Source organism: Varroa jacobsoni, unplaced genomic scaffold (assembly GCF_002532875.2).
Source record: "Varroa jacobsoni isolate VJ856 unplaced genomic scaffold, vjacob_1.0 scaffold_1211, whole genome shotgun sequence".
Classification (NCBI taxonomy): domain Eukaryota; kingdom Metazoa; phylum Arthropoda; class Arachnida; order Mesostigmata; family Varroidae; genus Varroa; species Varroa jacobsoni.
In genome coordinates, this window is record NW_019214113.1 from 34226 (window position 1) to 52857 (window position 18632).

At 48.3% G+C, this 18632-nt stretch overlaps 1 protein-coding gene across 1 annotated transcript in view; it reads right to left on the reverse strand.

The window, feature by feature from the left end:
* zfh1 (Zn finger homeodomain 1) overlaps positions 1–18632 on the reverse strand; it is a 38072-nt gene that overhangs the window by 9306 nt on the left and 10134 nt on the right. Inside the window, exon 2 of the mRNA XM_022846103.2 lies at positions 1405–1985. Coding sequence (XP_022701838.1) covers positions 1405–1947 — 543 coding nt within the window. The 5' untranslated portion in view covers positions 1948–1985. The remainder of the gene's footprint in view (positions 1–1404; positions 1986–18632) is intronic.

Below are 18632 nucleotides of genomic sequence, written 5' to 3' on the forward strand. Positions count from 1 at the left end.
CTACCCCCTGAACCGGAGACCGGCCCCATTGTGACTTGTGTTAATGATGGGCCGATAATAACCCCCTTCCCTCCAGCCCCCACCCCCGTCGTGCTACACGCCCCAAAATGGAGGTACATCATTTTGCCCCCTTACCCACGGCGGACACGGCAGTAGCCCCTGCTACTATTAATATAACTTTGCTCAAGTCATTGCTGCATCCATCGGGTCAAAGTTGGGTTGGATTTTAATTTCAAGCAATCATAGACTCCGCCACGCCATACCGTGGGGGGTAGAGATCACGTTAAACGAAACGCCTGCCAACCATCCGCCGGCCATGGAAGTCATAGTAAGGCCTGGCGGCGGAAGGCTGGTGACCTCGTCCGTAGTGTGCTACTTCGTTCTGATCCGATAAAACAGGCGTATTGCATCGTCACATTTCGCTGGCTGATTGTTGGGCATCGGAGATCGATCTCGCCCGTTGTGCCGGTGTATTAAGCAAAATACACGACGATAGTACATGCGTGTATATCATGGAACGACGCATAGCACACGCAGACCCAACGCTTCCGTGAGTGCCTTCGTGGCTACGACACACGAGCGCCTCTGTGCTAATTCCGTATGAGTTGCCTCTGACGACGAGGACGCCCCCGTATATATCACTTGCATCGCTATACGAAAGGGCACAACTTTTGAGTTGATTGAGCGAACGAATTGAGACAGCGCAATACACAATATGTAGGACGATGCCCGGCCTCATTGGTGTATCATCATCAAATGTTCAAGTTTCGAGATGAATCGATCTCCCTTTCGCCCCTTCCACTTTCATTCGAAGCTCACAGGGGGTCCGTTAACACTTCTAAATTGGCGCGACTTCAGTTTGAAGGAATTAACATGACTAAGCCCACTGGCGATACTAGGCGTTAACGCACAGTCAGGCTTATATAACGTTTGCCCGATGTGAGGACCAATGCAACCAATTTTCATTCAGTTGCAATACGTTCATACATATAATGGCATCCAATATGTATCGTCTGCACTAGGCTATAGGAGGGAGTACTTCGTCATTCGGCAATATAATCGAGAGCTATTGAAATCGGCTGGAGCGGACTCTGCTGGCGATCAACGGTCGGTTCGTGGAGGAATGGGCCATGCTTATAGGTTCACGACCCGATTCTTTGCCTTCTCGCTACACCATTATTCATTGATATCTATATAATCTATAACTTTTTCAGAAACCCAGTATCGCTATATATTGCGATGGTGGGGTGCCAGAACGTAATGGCTCACGTTACATTACGTGACATGCCCACATGTTTACATACTATCCACAGTACGTTTTGCCACCAGGGGCTATTAGTATGTTGTTGTCTTTTGGAAAGATGGGTTAGAACAAGTAGAATAGATGATCTTTATTATGCCCACCTTGAGATTAACGACGAGACACTTTTTGCTTGTCATATGTGAAGAATACGATCCAGAATGCGAAAACCGCTTGCCGCAATTTCCGCACAGAAACGGTTTCTCGCCCGAGTGAATGCGTAGGTGCTCCTTAAGGTGGTGTTTGAATTTGAATGCTTTCGGACATTCGTTGCACTTGAATCGACGGAGAGCTGAGTTCTCGTCAGCGGAGCCTCCCCTTCCAGCCAGTGTGGAGCCGAGGGTGCTGCCGGATGTATGTAGCAACTCGTGTTTCTCCAGATGGTCACGTTTGAGGAATGTGGCGTTGCACTTCCCGCACTGGAAACTGGGCTCGAGTCCGGTTAAACTTCCGAGACCGGTCAGCCCCGAAAGTCCACACGGCGTCTGCGCGAGAAGGTTAGCGTTCGACGTAATGGTTTTTCCGTTGACGAGGCTGTCAAGAGTCTGATGGGCAAACTTGATATGGTCACGCAGGCTCGCCACTGAGTTGCCCCCACTGAATGACAGATCGCAGTAACTGCAGCGTAGAAGAAGATCGCCGAGCATGGCGCCACTCGAACAAGCCTTCTGGCTGCTCTGGAGAGCTGAAATCGCAATACGAAAAAAAATGGTTAGCAGTCGAAGTTCATAATGAACCAAGGTTGCATAACATTTTTTTTTTTTTTTTTTTTTTTTTTTATATTAAATATAGATGATGGCTTTCACACCCAGGTATGATTGTAAGTATAAGCAGTTAAAAACAATTCCTTAGACAAGATTTCTATGGATTAGACGGCAAAAAGGAAATGCAATTGGCCAAATAGTAAGCATAATCTTCTAAAAATAAAATCGTCTCAGCCTGCCGTACCAACGTAGCGAATGCTATCTTTACAGCAACAGCGCAACATTCGATCGGGAGACTGCCTAACGATAGATTGGAATCATATACACTAGGCAAGGCAATGGCCGATCCTATTCGCTTACGCTAAAAGTATTCGAAGTAGGCCAGCCAGTTCCTGCTTGGCCTTTCTATAAAATATGCAAAAGCTAGGAACACAATCGACAAGCAGCGGTGTAGTTTGCTAGCGCCACGAATCTTTTTCATATTCTTATTTTTCCGTAACACTTTTTTCCTGTCCTGGTTTACAGGGTTGCGCTCGGACGTAGTTAAACTCCGTTCTCTGTCTGAACTAGCAAGAAGACGCGGGTAAGGTCCGTTCGCTGGCCCAGCAGAGTGACAAAAAGGCAGCTCCACAATACAATGCATATCGCACATATACTTTAACCGGACTCAGAAGGGATATATAGACTTTAAGCACCGTTGATGGCAAACTTGCTTTTCATCTTCTCACGGCAGAAACCAGCTAAATGCTTATTGCGGAGAGCAGTCAGACCACTCACTCCCCGCAATAAACATCCCGCACACAAGACCTGGTTCTTGACCGCTTCCCTCACTCTGTCCTGCTCCGTTGTTACGACAACATTAGAAACTCGACACGACGTCGGTTTCTGGTCTCTGTTAACCCAACAAAGGCCGTCCGTTCAGGTTCTTCCGGATCTTAGCAAAATGTGATTCGATCAAATCTGATTGGCCGAACGAACGCCGCCGTACACCGTTCGTCGTTACGCGTCGCACGAAGAAGGTGGAAAAACAGTTCAAACGAAATGCGTATACGACACAAATTAACATGACGACAATAACGGCGACGACAAACACGCACACTACTTGACAATAAGCGATAATGAAGGACAACAATACAAGACAAATAGATCCAAACAGACCCGCTTTTGAAACCCAAACCGATTCTATCGATCATCTCTTCATTGCGTTTAATTCAGAATATAGCCAGAGAATCAAGCAGGAGAGGGTCTTCATGGACCCTAATAACTGAGCAGCCAAAAAACTACTGAGATGAGATTAACATAGCCGCAGAATTTCTCATAGAGAAAAGCCGCAAAAGGACCAGGTCTACCGTACTACCGTACAGCAACGTTCGTTAAGGATAGGATCGATACGCGCATCGGTGTCCTGATCAAGTCGATACGCGCTCTCATGCGTTTGAGCCCGTTTTAGAAGTTAGAGAACAACGCACCAATAAAAGGACAAAGGGCTGCTACGTAAATCACCATTTTGATAAAGTTTGCAAAGGTAGCGTAAACGATTCCAGCCGGCCAGTCAGTTTGATTTCGCTCGTGCGGATCTAAATTCCTGTGACGCCGTCTACACAATAAATGGATTGCCACACTGCAAATAGCTAGACAATTGATGATATCGTTATTTCTGCTGGCACCGGCTGTGATTGTCTCCTAAATTCTACTATAGTTGCTGAAGGTCACCGGCTTTTCTTTACGGACGACTCCGACATGTCTCTCACTCACGCTCGAACGCACATTTACACAAATGTAATGACTATGACAACACAATAACCCTCACGTGTTGTTCGCATCTACATATCACTAACGAATTGTATAGTAGAATATATCTATCATACAGGATTGGAGGCACTGTCAAGAGGCACGACGCCTTTTAAAAGCTTTCTTGTTCCCTGACTAGCCAAACTTGGCATCCGACTTTCCTGAGGTGCCGTTGATACTGGAAGCCGTTTAGATGTATACTGGCTTCTTATGCAGCACGGCATGAACGGTGGGTGTTACAGCGGGCAAGTAACTGTCTGTGCCTTCCCTGTACGAGAACGCTCTCACCACATAGTGGCGCAGTGACATGGGCTTTTTGTTCGGCGTCATTTCGTTTGTACTCCGGAAGCATTGTCGTCGTCGGCGCCGCCACAATCGCTCGCTAAATTGATCGCTACGATTTCCCTATGAACAAGTAAGTACATGAATCAAAACAACACAGGGCGGTGGGACGGCGGCACCCGGTGTACCTCATCAGTGGTTCAATGTGATACCGCTCACTTCAGGTCGCTCATCAGTCACAGGTCACATATGGTTATTTGTGGCGAGCCGTTCGCAGATAGGGGTGTCTGACGCTGGGCTGGGCGCGATCTCTTGAACGAGTTCTGGACTCTAGCATCACGGGGGGCAGATTTGGAGCACAAATGCAATGTAGCTCTCTTATATGGCTCGGCAATGAGTCGTCGACGAAATTCGGTACTGATCTTAACGAGGTGAAGAATTCGCTGAGAGCAACAGATAGATAAGTTCAGAGAGCAACTGTCAATGGAGGAAGAGTTATCAATAGGAAGGAGACTCAGATAAGGTCAACGCCATAAGCAGAATGTACAAGCACGCAAAATAGCAAACACACACTTTTACTTCTTAGATCGGAGCCGACATCGAAAACTCTACATGCTGAACTAAACGATGGACTTGCCAGTTAGTCTAGTTGAATTCGGCTCAACCTTGACCATAATATAGTTAACATGTGCAATAGGACAGTTGAGAGGACAGTAACGCGTTACCTTCTCTCTAATCTCGTTGTTGCTAGGTACTAAGGTGTGCCCAATAATCCCCGTAGGGTGCGAAGAGAGCCGACCTCAAGGTAATTAGACCTGTGTTAGGCGGACCACCGGGATAGTTCCGATCCGAAACAATTCGATTTCAAGATAGACTTTGCGGTGGTGATATTAGCCTCATTCGCGAGCCAGACGATTTGAGTACCACACACAGACATAATTGATAATGTCATTGCGCTTCCGTGAATACAGAAAAGTCGTAAGGGAGGCTTTGTAAGCGCTAACAGTTTCGACCTCGAATTGGAGATGCAGTAGGGGTTATCCGGATACCAAATAGGTTACGAATCGACTTAGATCTATTGCATGATAACACACGCTACTTCATCGCACTGCGACCTGTACTGGGAAACTTCACGAGAACGACGACCTCAGAGTCATAACAAGCACCGCAGTTCATCACCGCAACGAATGAAGATTTCAAGCTCAATTTCCTCACTGCTTACAAAGCCCACGATTTGCAAACGATACGATCATCATCATCATCATCATCATTATCAGATAAGTGATAATGTGTTTATCAGAACACTTTAATTAATCTATATTCGTATCAAATAGAGCGATTCTGAAAGCTAAAATCTCATGTTTATTCATTACAAATGCTCATTAAGTTACTGTATACTTGTTTTTTCCCTAAACTACTAACAACAATTGAAAAATTACTAATATCTATCATGTAGGCACGTTTGCAGCGTACATATATGCACATACATTTTAGACATTTAGATTTTTTTCTATCGATCTCTTGGCAAGAACCGATAAAAGGTTGACATTACTCTTATCTGGTTACTTATAAATTATAACATCTGCCACCAGCTCTCTTACGCCCAATTCTAACAGCTATTCATCCAGACATAAAAAAAAAAAACAGAAAAAGCTTTCTGCTGTCGTTAGGGGCTTTACTGTTGCACTTTTATATCGTGTTTATCGCATGCCTTGCGATTGTGGGCCGAGTGTGTTATATTTCTTCGGCTAAATTCAAACTTTTAGCCGGAAATCCGACCCAGCATCGCTAAGGTGGGACCCACGCCTCCTAGTGACTGAGCGCGAGGGGGGGGAGGGGGAAGGGAGCAGGGGTTGGCCTTAGGTCGAGGCTGCGAGATATGGTCCGAACGACGCAATCCGTACGAAAGATTGCTCAGACAACGGCAACAAGCTGAAAGAAAGACAGAAAAGGCCTACACAGGACGGCAAAGATTGTGTTGCCAACCATGGCGTAACCATAGGTGTTCGGCCTCGGTCCGCATCGGCCAAACAGACAATGGGCTAGAGTTTCTAAAAGCTCCTTTCACTGCGTCTTATTGATGTTGTTCTTCCCGCCTGAGCATTCGTAGGTTGATGAAAAACTGCCTATCTTAGTAAAAATACGTTGGAACTACTGTGACGACAACTAATTGCTAATTGGCTATGTTTATTTCCGATTACAATATAGCTCATGAGAATTACGTTTCGTATGGAACGAAGAGCCAGACCAATATCTTCCGAAAAAAAGGAGAGAAGGAACAATTCAGATTCACTCTCGTTAGCGACGGTGCAATCAATAGAACGGATTCGGTCGTTTCTGAATAAACGAAAGGTCCGCCGGTCATGTGATGGCCTATGACGATAACACCTTGAATATCCTGAGATCTAAGTAATCTAGGCTATAGGTGCTCGTGCCATTTTCAGCAGGTGAACCTTGTCACCTTGTGGACGTCCGAGCTGCTACCGTGGAGTTCGCGAACCAGCCAAAAGTAAGAGCAATCTCTCAAAAGGGTCGAGGAGCACAATCTGACAAAGCTTCAGACAATAATCCGCTTTCGCATCTGATTTCCATGTGTTTTCCGCGTATTTTAATGACGACTTGCGGAGTTCATTGTTCGCAATGGCCGGACAGCTGGTACTGCCCGGCCCGTAAGTAAAACAAAATCTAACTCCTGTTCTTCTTCCTGTAAAACATGTTTTTCTTTGAGGCATTGAAGTGTTGCGGGTAGGCGGCAAAGGTTTTCTTTGATCCGGCAACATGAAATTCTCGACCCGCGCATCGATTAGGCACAAGTACTCTCTTTGTCCATCTATGCGTGCGGTTTTAATCGCCATATGTGTAAATTGCGAAGCTAGCATTGCACCGACCGGCATCACTAGCGACCAAATGTGCACATTTTACATATCGATACGAGGATGCCAGTAGACGAAACGACCTGCGCCCGGTAGCTAATTGTCTTCAAGCCCGGTGTGGCCTGTATCACATGTTTTGCCTAGCGACATATTCAAACCCAACCAGTTAGCTACGTTACGTTAATCAAAGGCGAGGCGCGTACGTAGGTGGAAATCTGATGACTGAAGAAAAACTAGAAGTTCTTTGGGTGTGGCAGTTTTTTTTTTTTTATATAATATATATAATAGGGTTTCGAATGCTTCCGTAGGTAGCAGACGACAAAGAGATATACTATAGAACGAACACAAATCAAATGCGGAAAATTTCAAAGGACAAAATTCTAACTGAAACGCAAACAATTCTAATGTGGTCTTTAATTTTTTTTTTTTGATATCAAGCTAAAATTATTGCTCGACCGTTCCCTGTTCTTACAATCCACGTATTTGTTTTTCCTTTTCATGTTGGCCGTTTTCGACAAACATATGTTTGAATGTTTGTTGTACTTGTATGCCTTTAGTTTAGCGAGAAAGTTTCACCGTGCACAAACCCTTTGCCAGCGGAGCCTATGCCGGTTTGGCCAGCATCCGGTGTTAGCAACTACGTCAGAGCGAATTCGTTGATCTCTCTTAGTCTACGGCATGTGCACACGTGCCAAACTCGTACTGCCACCGGACCGGAAGCTAAGTATAGAACGCAGCGATTAAATTAGTAATGCCACAATGCGAAACTCGACCAACTCGTGCGTAACAAGCGTCTCTTTTACTCGAGAGACGTCCGCGAGCGGAAATTCACTCTCGCTTTGGACAAACGCACGTTCAGAGGAAACGTTGGGATCAGCGTCTCTTCGCCTCATATCGGGGTTCGTAAACCGAAACGGCCGATGCCGTTTAGAGCTGGCAAAACCGGTTATGGAAGAAGCGTACAAACTAGTATATTTAAAGGCGCAACTGATGATTCTGAGGGCATTCTGAACAGCGATGGTATCTGTCAGACTCGAACTGAACACCAGGGGGGGGAAGAGCAGACAACGATGACGTTATTCAGAGTAGCTAGCAGGTGAACCTAAAACAAACGACAAGATGGCTGCGTTTAGTTAAGGCAAGGATACGTTGCCGCCTTGTTCGGTGGGATACAGATCGAGATACTACACTATAACCCATTTGTTGCTACTACAAATGGCTTTAATTTTGAATATGTCGTCTTTCATTTTTCTTCTTGTTCCCGGTTAGAAAGCATTCGCGTTTCGAGTAGAACCGTATGCCTACGATCGCCGCAACAATGAACACTCGAGCTTTAGCGAATCAATTGTAAGGTCTCGTTGAGCTCAAAGGGGCATCTAGCATAATTCGCAGTAGAAACTTTTAAAACATTTAATCTTAAAGAACGTTTATGTTCGTGACCTTCGACCCATGAGAGGTACGTAACCTCTCATAGATTGCCCCTTTAGACTTCAGTGTCATCCGCTTATCGTTTAAAGGCGCGCTCGTCTATGAGCACCAGAGAAGTTACTATTGTGTGCCCGGCCTTAAATACCAGCTTTCGCCATATGGTGAAAATTCGTTGAAAACTCTTATGACAAGCCAGATCTAAACGCGTTTAGTTCTGTTAAGCTACATAGGTATATGTATCAGCAAGTCGTTCGTTTTCCTATTTACTTAGTAAAAGGCTGTATTGCTAGCGTTGCCTAGGTCCTTTCGTGGCAATGAAACTGCAGCTGTTGTTGTTGTTAAACTACCGCGCTGAACGCGACGTGTTATCAAGGCGAGCTTTTGTGTGATGCAACGGCTACGATAACAACGGTCAGACGATATGTTTTACATTCCTCGACGTGGAAAAGGTAGTCCAGCAAATGGCCGTCCATTGATTTATGTCAATACCGAAGGATTACAAAGCGGGTAAAAGCGTTTCGAAGACAATCGGCCTGATCTCTTACGACGCTGACAACAGCAGTGGCAATAATCTAAATGAAAACACACACCCACACACCCACAGACACACACACACACACACACACACACACACACACACAAAACGAACTAAGATATTTTGTTGTGATAAATACAACAATGTGAACTTCACACTGACTCTAGCCGGCCATGGACAGCCGAGTCTCCGCGCGATCGGAAGCAGCTGAATAATGAGAGCCATGTCATGTAAACGAAAGAAATGGCCAAGGCTAACTCGATCGGCCTCCGCCAGCAACAATAGAGAGGTCCGCTCAAGTGATATTGCTCCGGACCTTAGCCTCAGGTTTCAGAAGTTGGCAGAAGAAACAGGAAACAAATCATTGAAATTCATTAAGTACACACATATACCTTGTCCAAGTCCAATGAAATAAAGTAGACAACGTATGCATTGACCATTGAAACAACATAACAACATTATTTACTGTCTGTCTGTTCAGGATAAGTACGTATATAGTTAAAGTTTTACGTCCGTCCTAGTTAGGCATTGCTTCAGGTGACTGGCGGGTCCTCCCAGCATAAAACGCACCATGTACCCGTTGTTTACGCCCGATTTCGTGCCTGTCCTCGAGTTTCATAGGCAAACAAGTTACCACTACATCATCCCAAGGACAAATTTCGCTTAGGATAGTGTGCATGACTGCTCCCTCGGGCAACTCTACGCGTACATGCTGTGCTCAACGTTTGGAAGCATTGAATGTGTTTGATAGCATTGACAATAACACAAAGACGAAAACCTGTCTGTTTCTTCTATGTAGTTGACTTATTTAAGGTGCCCACGCAGGCCCCATTTGGCATCTCCGCATTTTCCCGACCATCTCCTCTATAGTTTCGGATCTTTGCAACATGATCAGAGCTATCAACAGCACCGACCCCGACACCATTTGTCTGATCTCTAATTGTATCCTTTCGTAGTTCTCCGTCTGATTACATACGTCTCTTTTCTCTGATTCCTGGCGACATTCCTCCGTCGTCCTGCACAGCGAGCCATACTTCTAAGAGATCTGACGAGTTGCTAGTTTGCCTACGGCGTTTCCCGTTACTACCATAGTGATGTGTGAGCGCGTGTTGCCATACCAGGTCAGACCGGTATATCGTTTGCTGACTTTGCCTGCTAATCCTTCCTTCTGTGTGATTTTCTCGTTTCGTCCCTCTCAGCTCTATGTAACCACTGGGCACTAAAAATTAGTGGCGTCAAAGATGGTGTCGCGTTACTACGCTCGCTAGAGAGAGTCTGTGCGCGCTCTTTCCAGCGCGCCGCGTCGTGCTTTAGCTCTCCAACGCCTCCAGAGCGTCTATCGTGTTGCCCCGGTGCAAATCCTCCACGAAGCTCTCTTTTTCGCTTAATGCCCCTATACGCTATTGTCGATGGCTGGCTAGTTGACTCTGTGGACCCGGCCCTTGGATCGAGCAGCCGGAGTCGCCAGCAGCAGCAATGACAATGGAGGTCAATCGAAAAATGAATGCCCCCTGGTCTCGTTTGATACGGTATTATTTCGCTGACGCTTTCATTGTCTGTTGTTGTATCGAGCAAGGCTATTTATTGGCAGGCTATGGCAGGAAGAGTTAGCTGATCTCGGATACGATCGAAGACTCGCTCTGCCGTATTGAGGGGAGGTGGGATCGAGCGGTGACAAAGCCACGCCATAGTGAGCGAGTCGATGATGAGGTAAACCGATGATGACTTATTACAAGGGTCACGTAAAAGAGAAATGTCAACTAGACGCCCAGTGAGAGTGGATAGCAAAGACCAACGTAAATATTTGTGTAGATGGTTTTTTAATCGTTCTAGAAAAAACGCCATGTTGAGAAAGGCTCATAACAAGATGTTAGTTATGATGAATCATTTGTGACTCAGCCGATAATAGCAAACTAGCTTTAGGGTCATATGTTGTTAAAACTTACAGTTCCTTGTTAGTTGGAGAACCCCTTCAACAGATCGTTTTAGATCATTGTCGTCAGGACAAGCCGTCTATATTAGCTCAAGTTCATCCCTGCTGCAGGCTTATTCTAAGAGCTAACGTGTAGCCTATGCAGCGAATAAACAAACAGGTCTACACAAAATTTTAGGCCGGCCAAAACGAACTTATTCTATTCACAAATACCGTTCGATTACCGCTTAGGCCAATATGGCGACAAATTAGATTAAAGAGTGGCCAGACTTGTTTCGTCCTAAAAGGACTCTCTTACTAGACTAGAAATCTTTCGATGCGATCGCTATAGATGCGTGCATGAGTACTCCATACGCACGTGGTGCAATTAACCTGGCTGGCCACATACTGGCACCGGCCGCTCGAGCACAAAGAACGGAGTACTTATTTTGCATATGCCGCTATTCAGGTGGCATTCCCATGGCGTCTGGTGTCATAACTTTTTTTTTAATTGTTATCGCTATTGTACTGCCGCTGCCGCTGCCGCTGCAGATTTAATCACAAATATTGTCGATTCCGTTGGATTCTAGGTGTTTGGCTAGTAACGAGGAGAGCGGCTGGCAACAAACAATGGCCGGCAGCGGGACACGCTCAGGTCAGCTGGCGGGAGAGCGAGCGACCGACCGACCAAGCGAGTGACCAACGTTAAAGTGGACTCTCGATTTCGACAAAGGTTTCAGTTTCGTGTAACACTACCGTTTTGTATCGTTCTTTCTAGCGCATTGCGTCGCATCGTGTAGCATGTCCATCCGTGACATACGTTTTGATCTGTGCGCCGTCACGTTGGAGCACAACTATGACACAGCGGTGGCGGCGGGGGGAGTACCAGCAGTATCAACGAGAGCCGACGCTTTCTGTCTCACGCATAACCGTATATCTCTCCGCCATCCACCGCTGTGGAGATATGCATAGAAAGCAAGCAGCGGCAACACCAGCAAAAATGCTAGAAATAGCAGCAGCAGCGGCAACAGCCTCACGATGTGACACGGCTGCCGTAAACAATGCCAACCTGCCTGGACCGCCAAAGCGGGTCGCCGGGTCCGCGTCTCGCCGCTTGCTATCCAGGAAGAGTCACAGGTTAGAAAGAACGCAAACGAGCGATCGAGCGAATGCATGAAACAAAATCAAGGATCGAGCTGGAAAATAGCAATCAGGCCTACTTTACCAATACTGTAACATAAGACGAGGACGAAGAAGGAGGGTTAAATCATAACAGAGGTGATATCCTTTAGACGGTACCAGCTCGACACCGAATCGTGCATCGCACGACCATTGCGATGTTTTACTGCGTTCAGCATCATTACTAATTACGCAAGCTAGTTTCGGCTGCAAAACCCCTCGCAAACCTCCACTCAATTGCTGTTGCGGACCTCATATCCCATAGTCTTATAGGAAACCCATTTCGCTCTTGTTCTAGCCCATTGTGTTTACTTACTCTCGCCTCTGTTACCAACTGAGCTGCAACTGTTGTTACGCCATCACAGGCTACTACGATGTAGACGTTCATTATAGGTAATGTAATCCACACTATGTGTACAATGCGTCTCCAGCAGCACCGGCGATCATTAGCGACTGTAAGTAGTAACAGCAGCACCATCAGCTATGAAGGCAGCGGTCAAAGAGGAGCCGACTGCATTGAGGACAACCGAGCGGCAGCAGGTAGAAGATCCATCGATAGCGCGCCTGCGACGCGAGCAGGCGTCGCGCCGGCTGGCCAGCCAGTCAGTCAGGAAACGTTTACCGCGTTCTTTCCGTGAAAATCACCTCCCTGTTCTTTCTTCCCATGATATCTGCTGTGATGTAGCTGACGCTTCGAAGTCGCCGTGTCGTCGCAGCCACTTCCACTGCTACCTCTACTGCCTTAAGCGTCACTGAACAAATTGCATTGTAGCAAGGAGTGCGTTCAAAGCATTGCACAGCTGCATCGTTGCAAGAATATTGCGCAACCGCGGCTCTCTACCGGGCCGCTATGCACGCTCGGATATTCCGTCCTCCGATCTTCACCGTCAGTGTCTATCGTAACTATTTATGACGCGATGGCTGTCGATGATGACCGGCGCTCGAGACCTCTTGGCAGACTGGAGACAGCGGTGATGGGTGTACGGTAGAAGAGCTTGTGCCGAAAACGCACGCACCGCGAATGGAACGCTTACCATCAAGCGATACAGAAATCGAAGGAACAAATTCAAATTAACACAGATGGAAAGAGATATGAATCTGTTCTATTCTGTCGTTACGTTTTTTTTTTTCATTGAAGCATTCACAGAATTTCAGGTGCAGACAGTAACCGCTCACATCTATCGCATTCTGCTTGCCGGCCATTTTCCCTGGACTTAACCACAACTAACTACGCACGCAATCGACGTTTCAAGATATCTGCTTTACTTCATCTTCTTCAAAAACTTTGTCTGTTTTAAATATTCTAGCTAAGATCAGCTCTGCCGTTACCGACTCCAGGTGATGCGAACCCGCCATTGTGTTCAACTCGTGACCAGACTCTATTTCCCGTTGTACGCGATGCTCGTTCTAGCCACCATCGTCACTCGCCCAGCATCGCCGCTGTCGACCGATGCGGCCGCATGATGGCGTTCCTGCTGTCGTTATTACTGTATTTCCCGCGGCAGCGGCCGCTGCCGAAACCAGTGTTACTGATGGCTGTTAACAGGGATGTGGTTTCCAGGCGAGTGGAAGTGGCAAACGATTTAAAAAAAGACCCAGGCCATTGTGATAGTGGGAGAAACAGATAGATAGGGCAGAGTTGATAGCTTTCCGAATACTGCGGCAAGTAAAGAGTCCCCAAAATGAGCAGAGCAGATCAATGAAAGCGGGACGGAAAGCCGTGCAAATCGAGGTAGTCAAGGAAACAACGGAGACCGTGGCTCACGCTGTCGCTGCGATATTTAACGACTGTAGAGTTGTCGGCCTGCCACTGCTATATATGTATATGTATGTGACATGTACGCTAAAAAAACATTGCAGGTCGGTGTCGTTAGCCTGATGAGCAACTGCCAACGGCTTACCACAGGTAGAGGACCTAAAAGCTGCGGCGCTTAATCGTAATAGCCCACTGCATTGGGCAGGGTGTCTATTCTAACTCTGTACATGGCTCTGCAAAGCGAACCTTCGCGATAGTTCCTGGCCGCAGAGTCGTCTAGAGGGCAGAGGCCCGCACAGCTCACTTATGTATCATGGCTTTGGGAGGGTCCAAAGTCATAGGTAGAAGAAGGTAGCGGCGGTGTTCGCAAAGGTGCCGCCCAAGGTGGTGGGACCTGGGATCTGGCTATGGACCTGGCGTTAGCATTAGTGCGCATGGCGCCACGCTTATGCCGATGGTAGCGGTAGTTCGGCTTGCCTTAGCCAGGCAGCAGGCTTTAGGCCGCACTCGGTTGCAGCTAGCCTGCTGCTAAGCAGCTACCGTTCGAGTGGCTGGGAAAATAGGCCCTCCTGTTTAGGCCCTGGCGATGGCGGCCCGCACCGCTTCGTGCCTTCCTCCTCGCTGCCTAAGCGCTTGGCCCGGTGAAGGTTTCTCGAACGACGGCGAGCCCGGACGACGACGAGCCTATCCGTGGCCCCTCTCTCGCGCCTCGAAGAGGTGGGAGGTGGGGCCTCGGAGGCGGACCTTCCTTCTTTGCGGCCTGCTCGGCCTGAGCTCTTGGCTCTTTCAGTCGTGGCCTTAGCCGTACTCCACGGTTCCCGTTACCCCGCTCGACATTTCTCTCTATCGAATGAATGGAGGCCTCACGGTGTTCGGTAAGGCCCCGGGCCCTTGCGCATGCGCCTCAACCTCAAGCGTGGCGGCTGCTGCCGCCTCCGACCACCGGCCTCTACCAGCCGTTGGGCCGCTTAGTGCCTTCTCATGCGTCGCTTACGTATAGTGCCACTGCCGCTGTTGCCACCGCCACTACTGCCGTCGTTCTGCCCTGTCCTATGTGTTACATACTACGTTTTACTTTCTACGCTAGTGTAACGTCGCATATTACGGGACGACGGGGAGGCTCGTGCTGCTGCTGCTGCTGCTACCGCCTACGCCGCCCCGTTAGCACCACGTCGGCGGTGGGATAACGGTAGCGCCAGACACAAAAAGCGGTCCAAGAGAGCAAAGCAACGTAAGCCAAGGCACGTCAGACGTTCAGAGAGTGAGACAGGGTAAGAGATTAGGATAGAAACAGAGAAATTCGGGAAGAGAAACAGAACAGTGCTTTGGCGTCGGGGCGGGCAGGAAGCCGGAGGCAAGAGTCACGCTCAAGGCCCAACTTTGAAGCTAGGGGGAAGGCAGAAACAGCAGCAATGGTGGGTAAGAAGTATGACAGGATATCCCATGTGTGGGCTTGTTGAGTTCTAGGCTGAAGCTTTGGCCAACTTCAAGAGGGCCTCCAAGGGGGTTGACTGGGGGCACATTTAGGGGTATTTCTGTGGGAGAATTCTAGGGATAGGACCTGAAAGCGAGAAGTCTGTTTTAGCCTGTGTGCGATGGGTAGCTGGCGCCTACTGCTGTCGACGGTCTCTCGAACCGTCGGCTAGTCGGTAGCTCACTAGTTCGCTCCGTTAGTCGGCCACGTAAAAACAGCTATCGCCATCATCATCCACTACCAGGCCGCTGCCACACACCACCGGGGCGGCTCCTCGACTCCTGAACTCCTGCCTCCTCCTGGCTCCTGGGCCCCTGCCTCTTGCAGCCGAGCACGTCAGGTCCGGGATGTCCGGTCCCGGTCTTTTTCGCTGCTGCTGCAGCCGCTGTTCGGTCTTCCGCAAGTAGCCCGCCCATCTGGGGGCATCTCGTTTCCTTGTTTCCTGTGCCCACCGCGTTGTTTCCTCGTCGTTATCCCCATTGACTTCGTCTCCAGCCTGCTGCGACCGCCGGCGCTGACGCCAACAGTGGCCGCCTAAGGTCTGTCCCGGTGCTGTAAAACCCAGGAACGCATGTCCGAAAGCAGGAACCAACCACATCAGGCTTTGGTCTCGCTTGCTAGGCAATTAACAACGATGTGTCCTACCTTTTGTTCAATTTAGGCCTTACCCTAAATTTTTCACCAGCAAAGCAGTAACAGCGGCAGACTGACAAAAAAGGAGCACACATAGCAAGAACTCATAGGCACTCTCTGGCGATGACCCAGCTCGCTTGTTCCGTCACAAACCTGTTAACTATCAGTGTTACGCTATAGGCCACCGTAATCAATGGTTATACTGATTGACTATCTACGAATGACGCGTATCGTTCTATGGAGCAATTCACCGGCGTAGAGATGATATTAGCTAGTGTATTGAAGACGCTGATGACGCGTTTCAACTGAGCGTCAATTGAGAAACGCGGAAGCGACATTACGTTGCTAACCGCTGTACCGGTAAAAAGAAAAAAGTTGTTCCTAGCTATCACATTTGCCATATCATCATACGGAACAGTGTCTGGAGTGCTTGCGGAGAACGTTGCATCGAAATATGTTACTGCATCAACACAGATAGCAGACGTTATTAAACATACGAAAGCGAGGACTTGTTTTTGTAGTTGTTTTCGCTGTTTATATTATAACTGTTCCTTACACCCATTCATTATAGCGCAACGCAGCTCGAATATCGATTAATCGAGATAGGCGCAATGCGTTATCGCTCGGCCAGTCTGTGTGTCTGTATATTGACCAACTCACCAGCGAAGTGCTCGATTCACGCGTCATACGGGAGGCACCTGACGTTGGTGGCCTCCCTTTTGCTTGCCTAAGAGTAGTACCAGCAGCTGTCAAAGCAAAACGACTGTTGAAGTAGTAAGAACTGGGAATCCAAGAGCGTGGCACTGCCACGGTGCCGCGACATCCTCGTCGCCACCGGTCGACTATCGATCTGCTTCCCAACAGCTGGCGAAATTAGCGCCTAAACAGTTTACTACAACTACGTCTACTGTGAGCGTTAATAAAAGCTTGACTGCAAAAGGCAGTGGCAGAAAAAAAGCGAAAGCTCGATCAATCAGCTCTCGGAAACAATCTAAAGCCACAGGCGAGAAGTGCAGCGTAGGCAGCAACAAGCGGTGACGACGACGGCCTGAATTCTCCACAGAACAATATTTGACGGGCTACTTTTGCCTTGGCATCGTTCCACGCCAGCCTGCTCCGATCTGGCGGCAGGCAAATCGACGTCAAGTACGCTACGTTGCACGCCATTCAGATCGCCTCTAATACTTGGCCCGGCGGCACTGGCCCGACCCAACCAAGTCAACTTAACCCGCCGCATGAGGCCGCATCGTATTAGCATCGTTTGTATGGGTACGTTATTCTAAATGAGCAGTACTGGCCGCAGTGGCGGGCGGCATCAGTTCGGTAGAGTGACAGTTCGAGCAACGACACGCGAAGAGTCACGGGACAGTCTACGTTTGTGCCGATCGCTCTCTTGTCGCACGTCGAAATCAAACGCAAGCGACAAACTCGTCGCGGATGAATGTGCCATCGAACGGCCACGGGAGACTATGACCACTTTGCGTGAGGGTGAGCCATCCCCATGAGACACGGGTGGCAGCGTCAGTGTTAGGCGAGCACCAGCGACAGCTTGGACTTAAGTGAATGAACAACTACGATTCGAACAAAATGAGAGTAAGTGAGAAAAAACGATGGAAACCTGCCAGAGAACAGTGACGAGTGGCCGAGAGAGTCAGCAGTCATTGGATCAGACGAGCAGTAATACGCCGCTACATCGCTGTTAGACAGGTCCACCACACCCAAAGACTCACAGCATTGAACATGCCGGTGCTTATAGGCTGATAGTGAGACAAGCACACTCGAACAGTACGCTAACGCGGTCCACTCGCCTCCATATTGGATAACTGGACATGCCCGATCAGCAAGGTCCACACTACCAGCTCGGGGATACTTAACTCAAGCATAAAACAACCGCGATCATTGAGACAGAGCACACGAGGCAGCATCATAGCGGTGAAGTCACCTGCAAAGTAAGAGGAACAAGGTACGAAGCCGAAGAGTTCCAAGCGAATATGGTAATCACAGGCGGTGGACCGTCGACGTCGCAACCAGATGCATGCACTAACACTAGTAATCGTGATGGTATGACCGGGGGGCAGCGAAACACCGCCTAGGGAGTCAGGTCTGTGGGAGTCATGTAATCGTCGTCAATCATAATTGCCGGTCAACAGCAGCGATTCCACCGATCTCTAAAAACTTATTAGACGATAGATAAGAGATTATTTCCCCACCATTTCTCTTATTGTCGTGTGTTGTCTAAGCTCCGGGGGTAGACGTTCCTCCATCAGACATCCCCCTATCGAAGCCGTTATGCGGTGCTGATTCCCCCGCATGTCGCGATGAGACCAGATTATGGCGCCGTTTTGTAGCCATCACTACCGACATCAACCTCTGGCAACGATCTGGCGATGTCAATGATTTGAGCTGCCCCTACTGCTGCTACTCTTGCTGTTTTAGGAATTGCTTAGTCGTACGAAACAAGTGTGCTCTTGGATTGAACTAGGCTGGATGGTACGGTGGACCTGATCTAGAGCAAGTGCACTGGCAATACCAGTGCATTGGCTACGATCATCGCGTTATCGGTAGCCACGAGAAGGCGACAAAAGAATCGACCTGCGGGTTTTGTCGATATTGGTAAAGCGTTCGACCGTGTCGGTTCAGTGGCCATTCGGTTCCATTCGGGGCCACACAGCGTGGCAGTACCGACTATTCTATAGCCGATCTGGATGATTCGGGACGCAAAAGCAGCACACGGGCGTTTGAGATGTCGAAAGGAAGAGTCGACC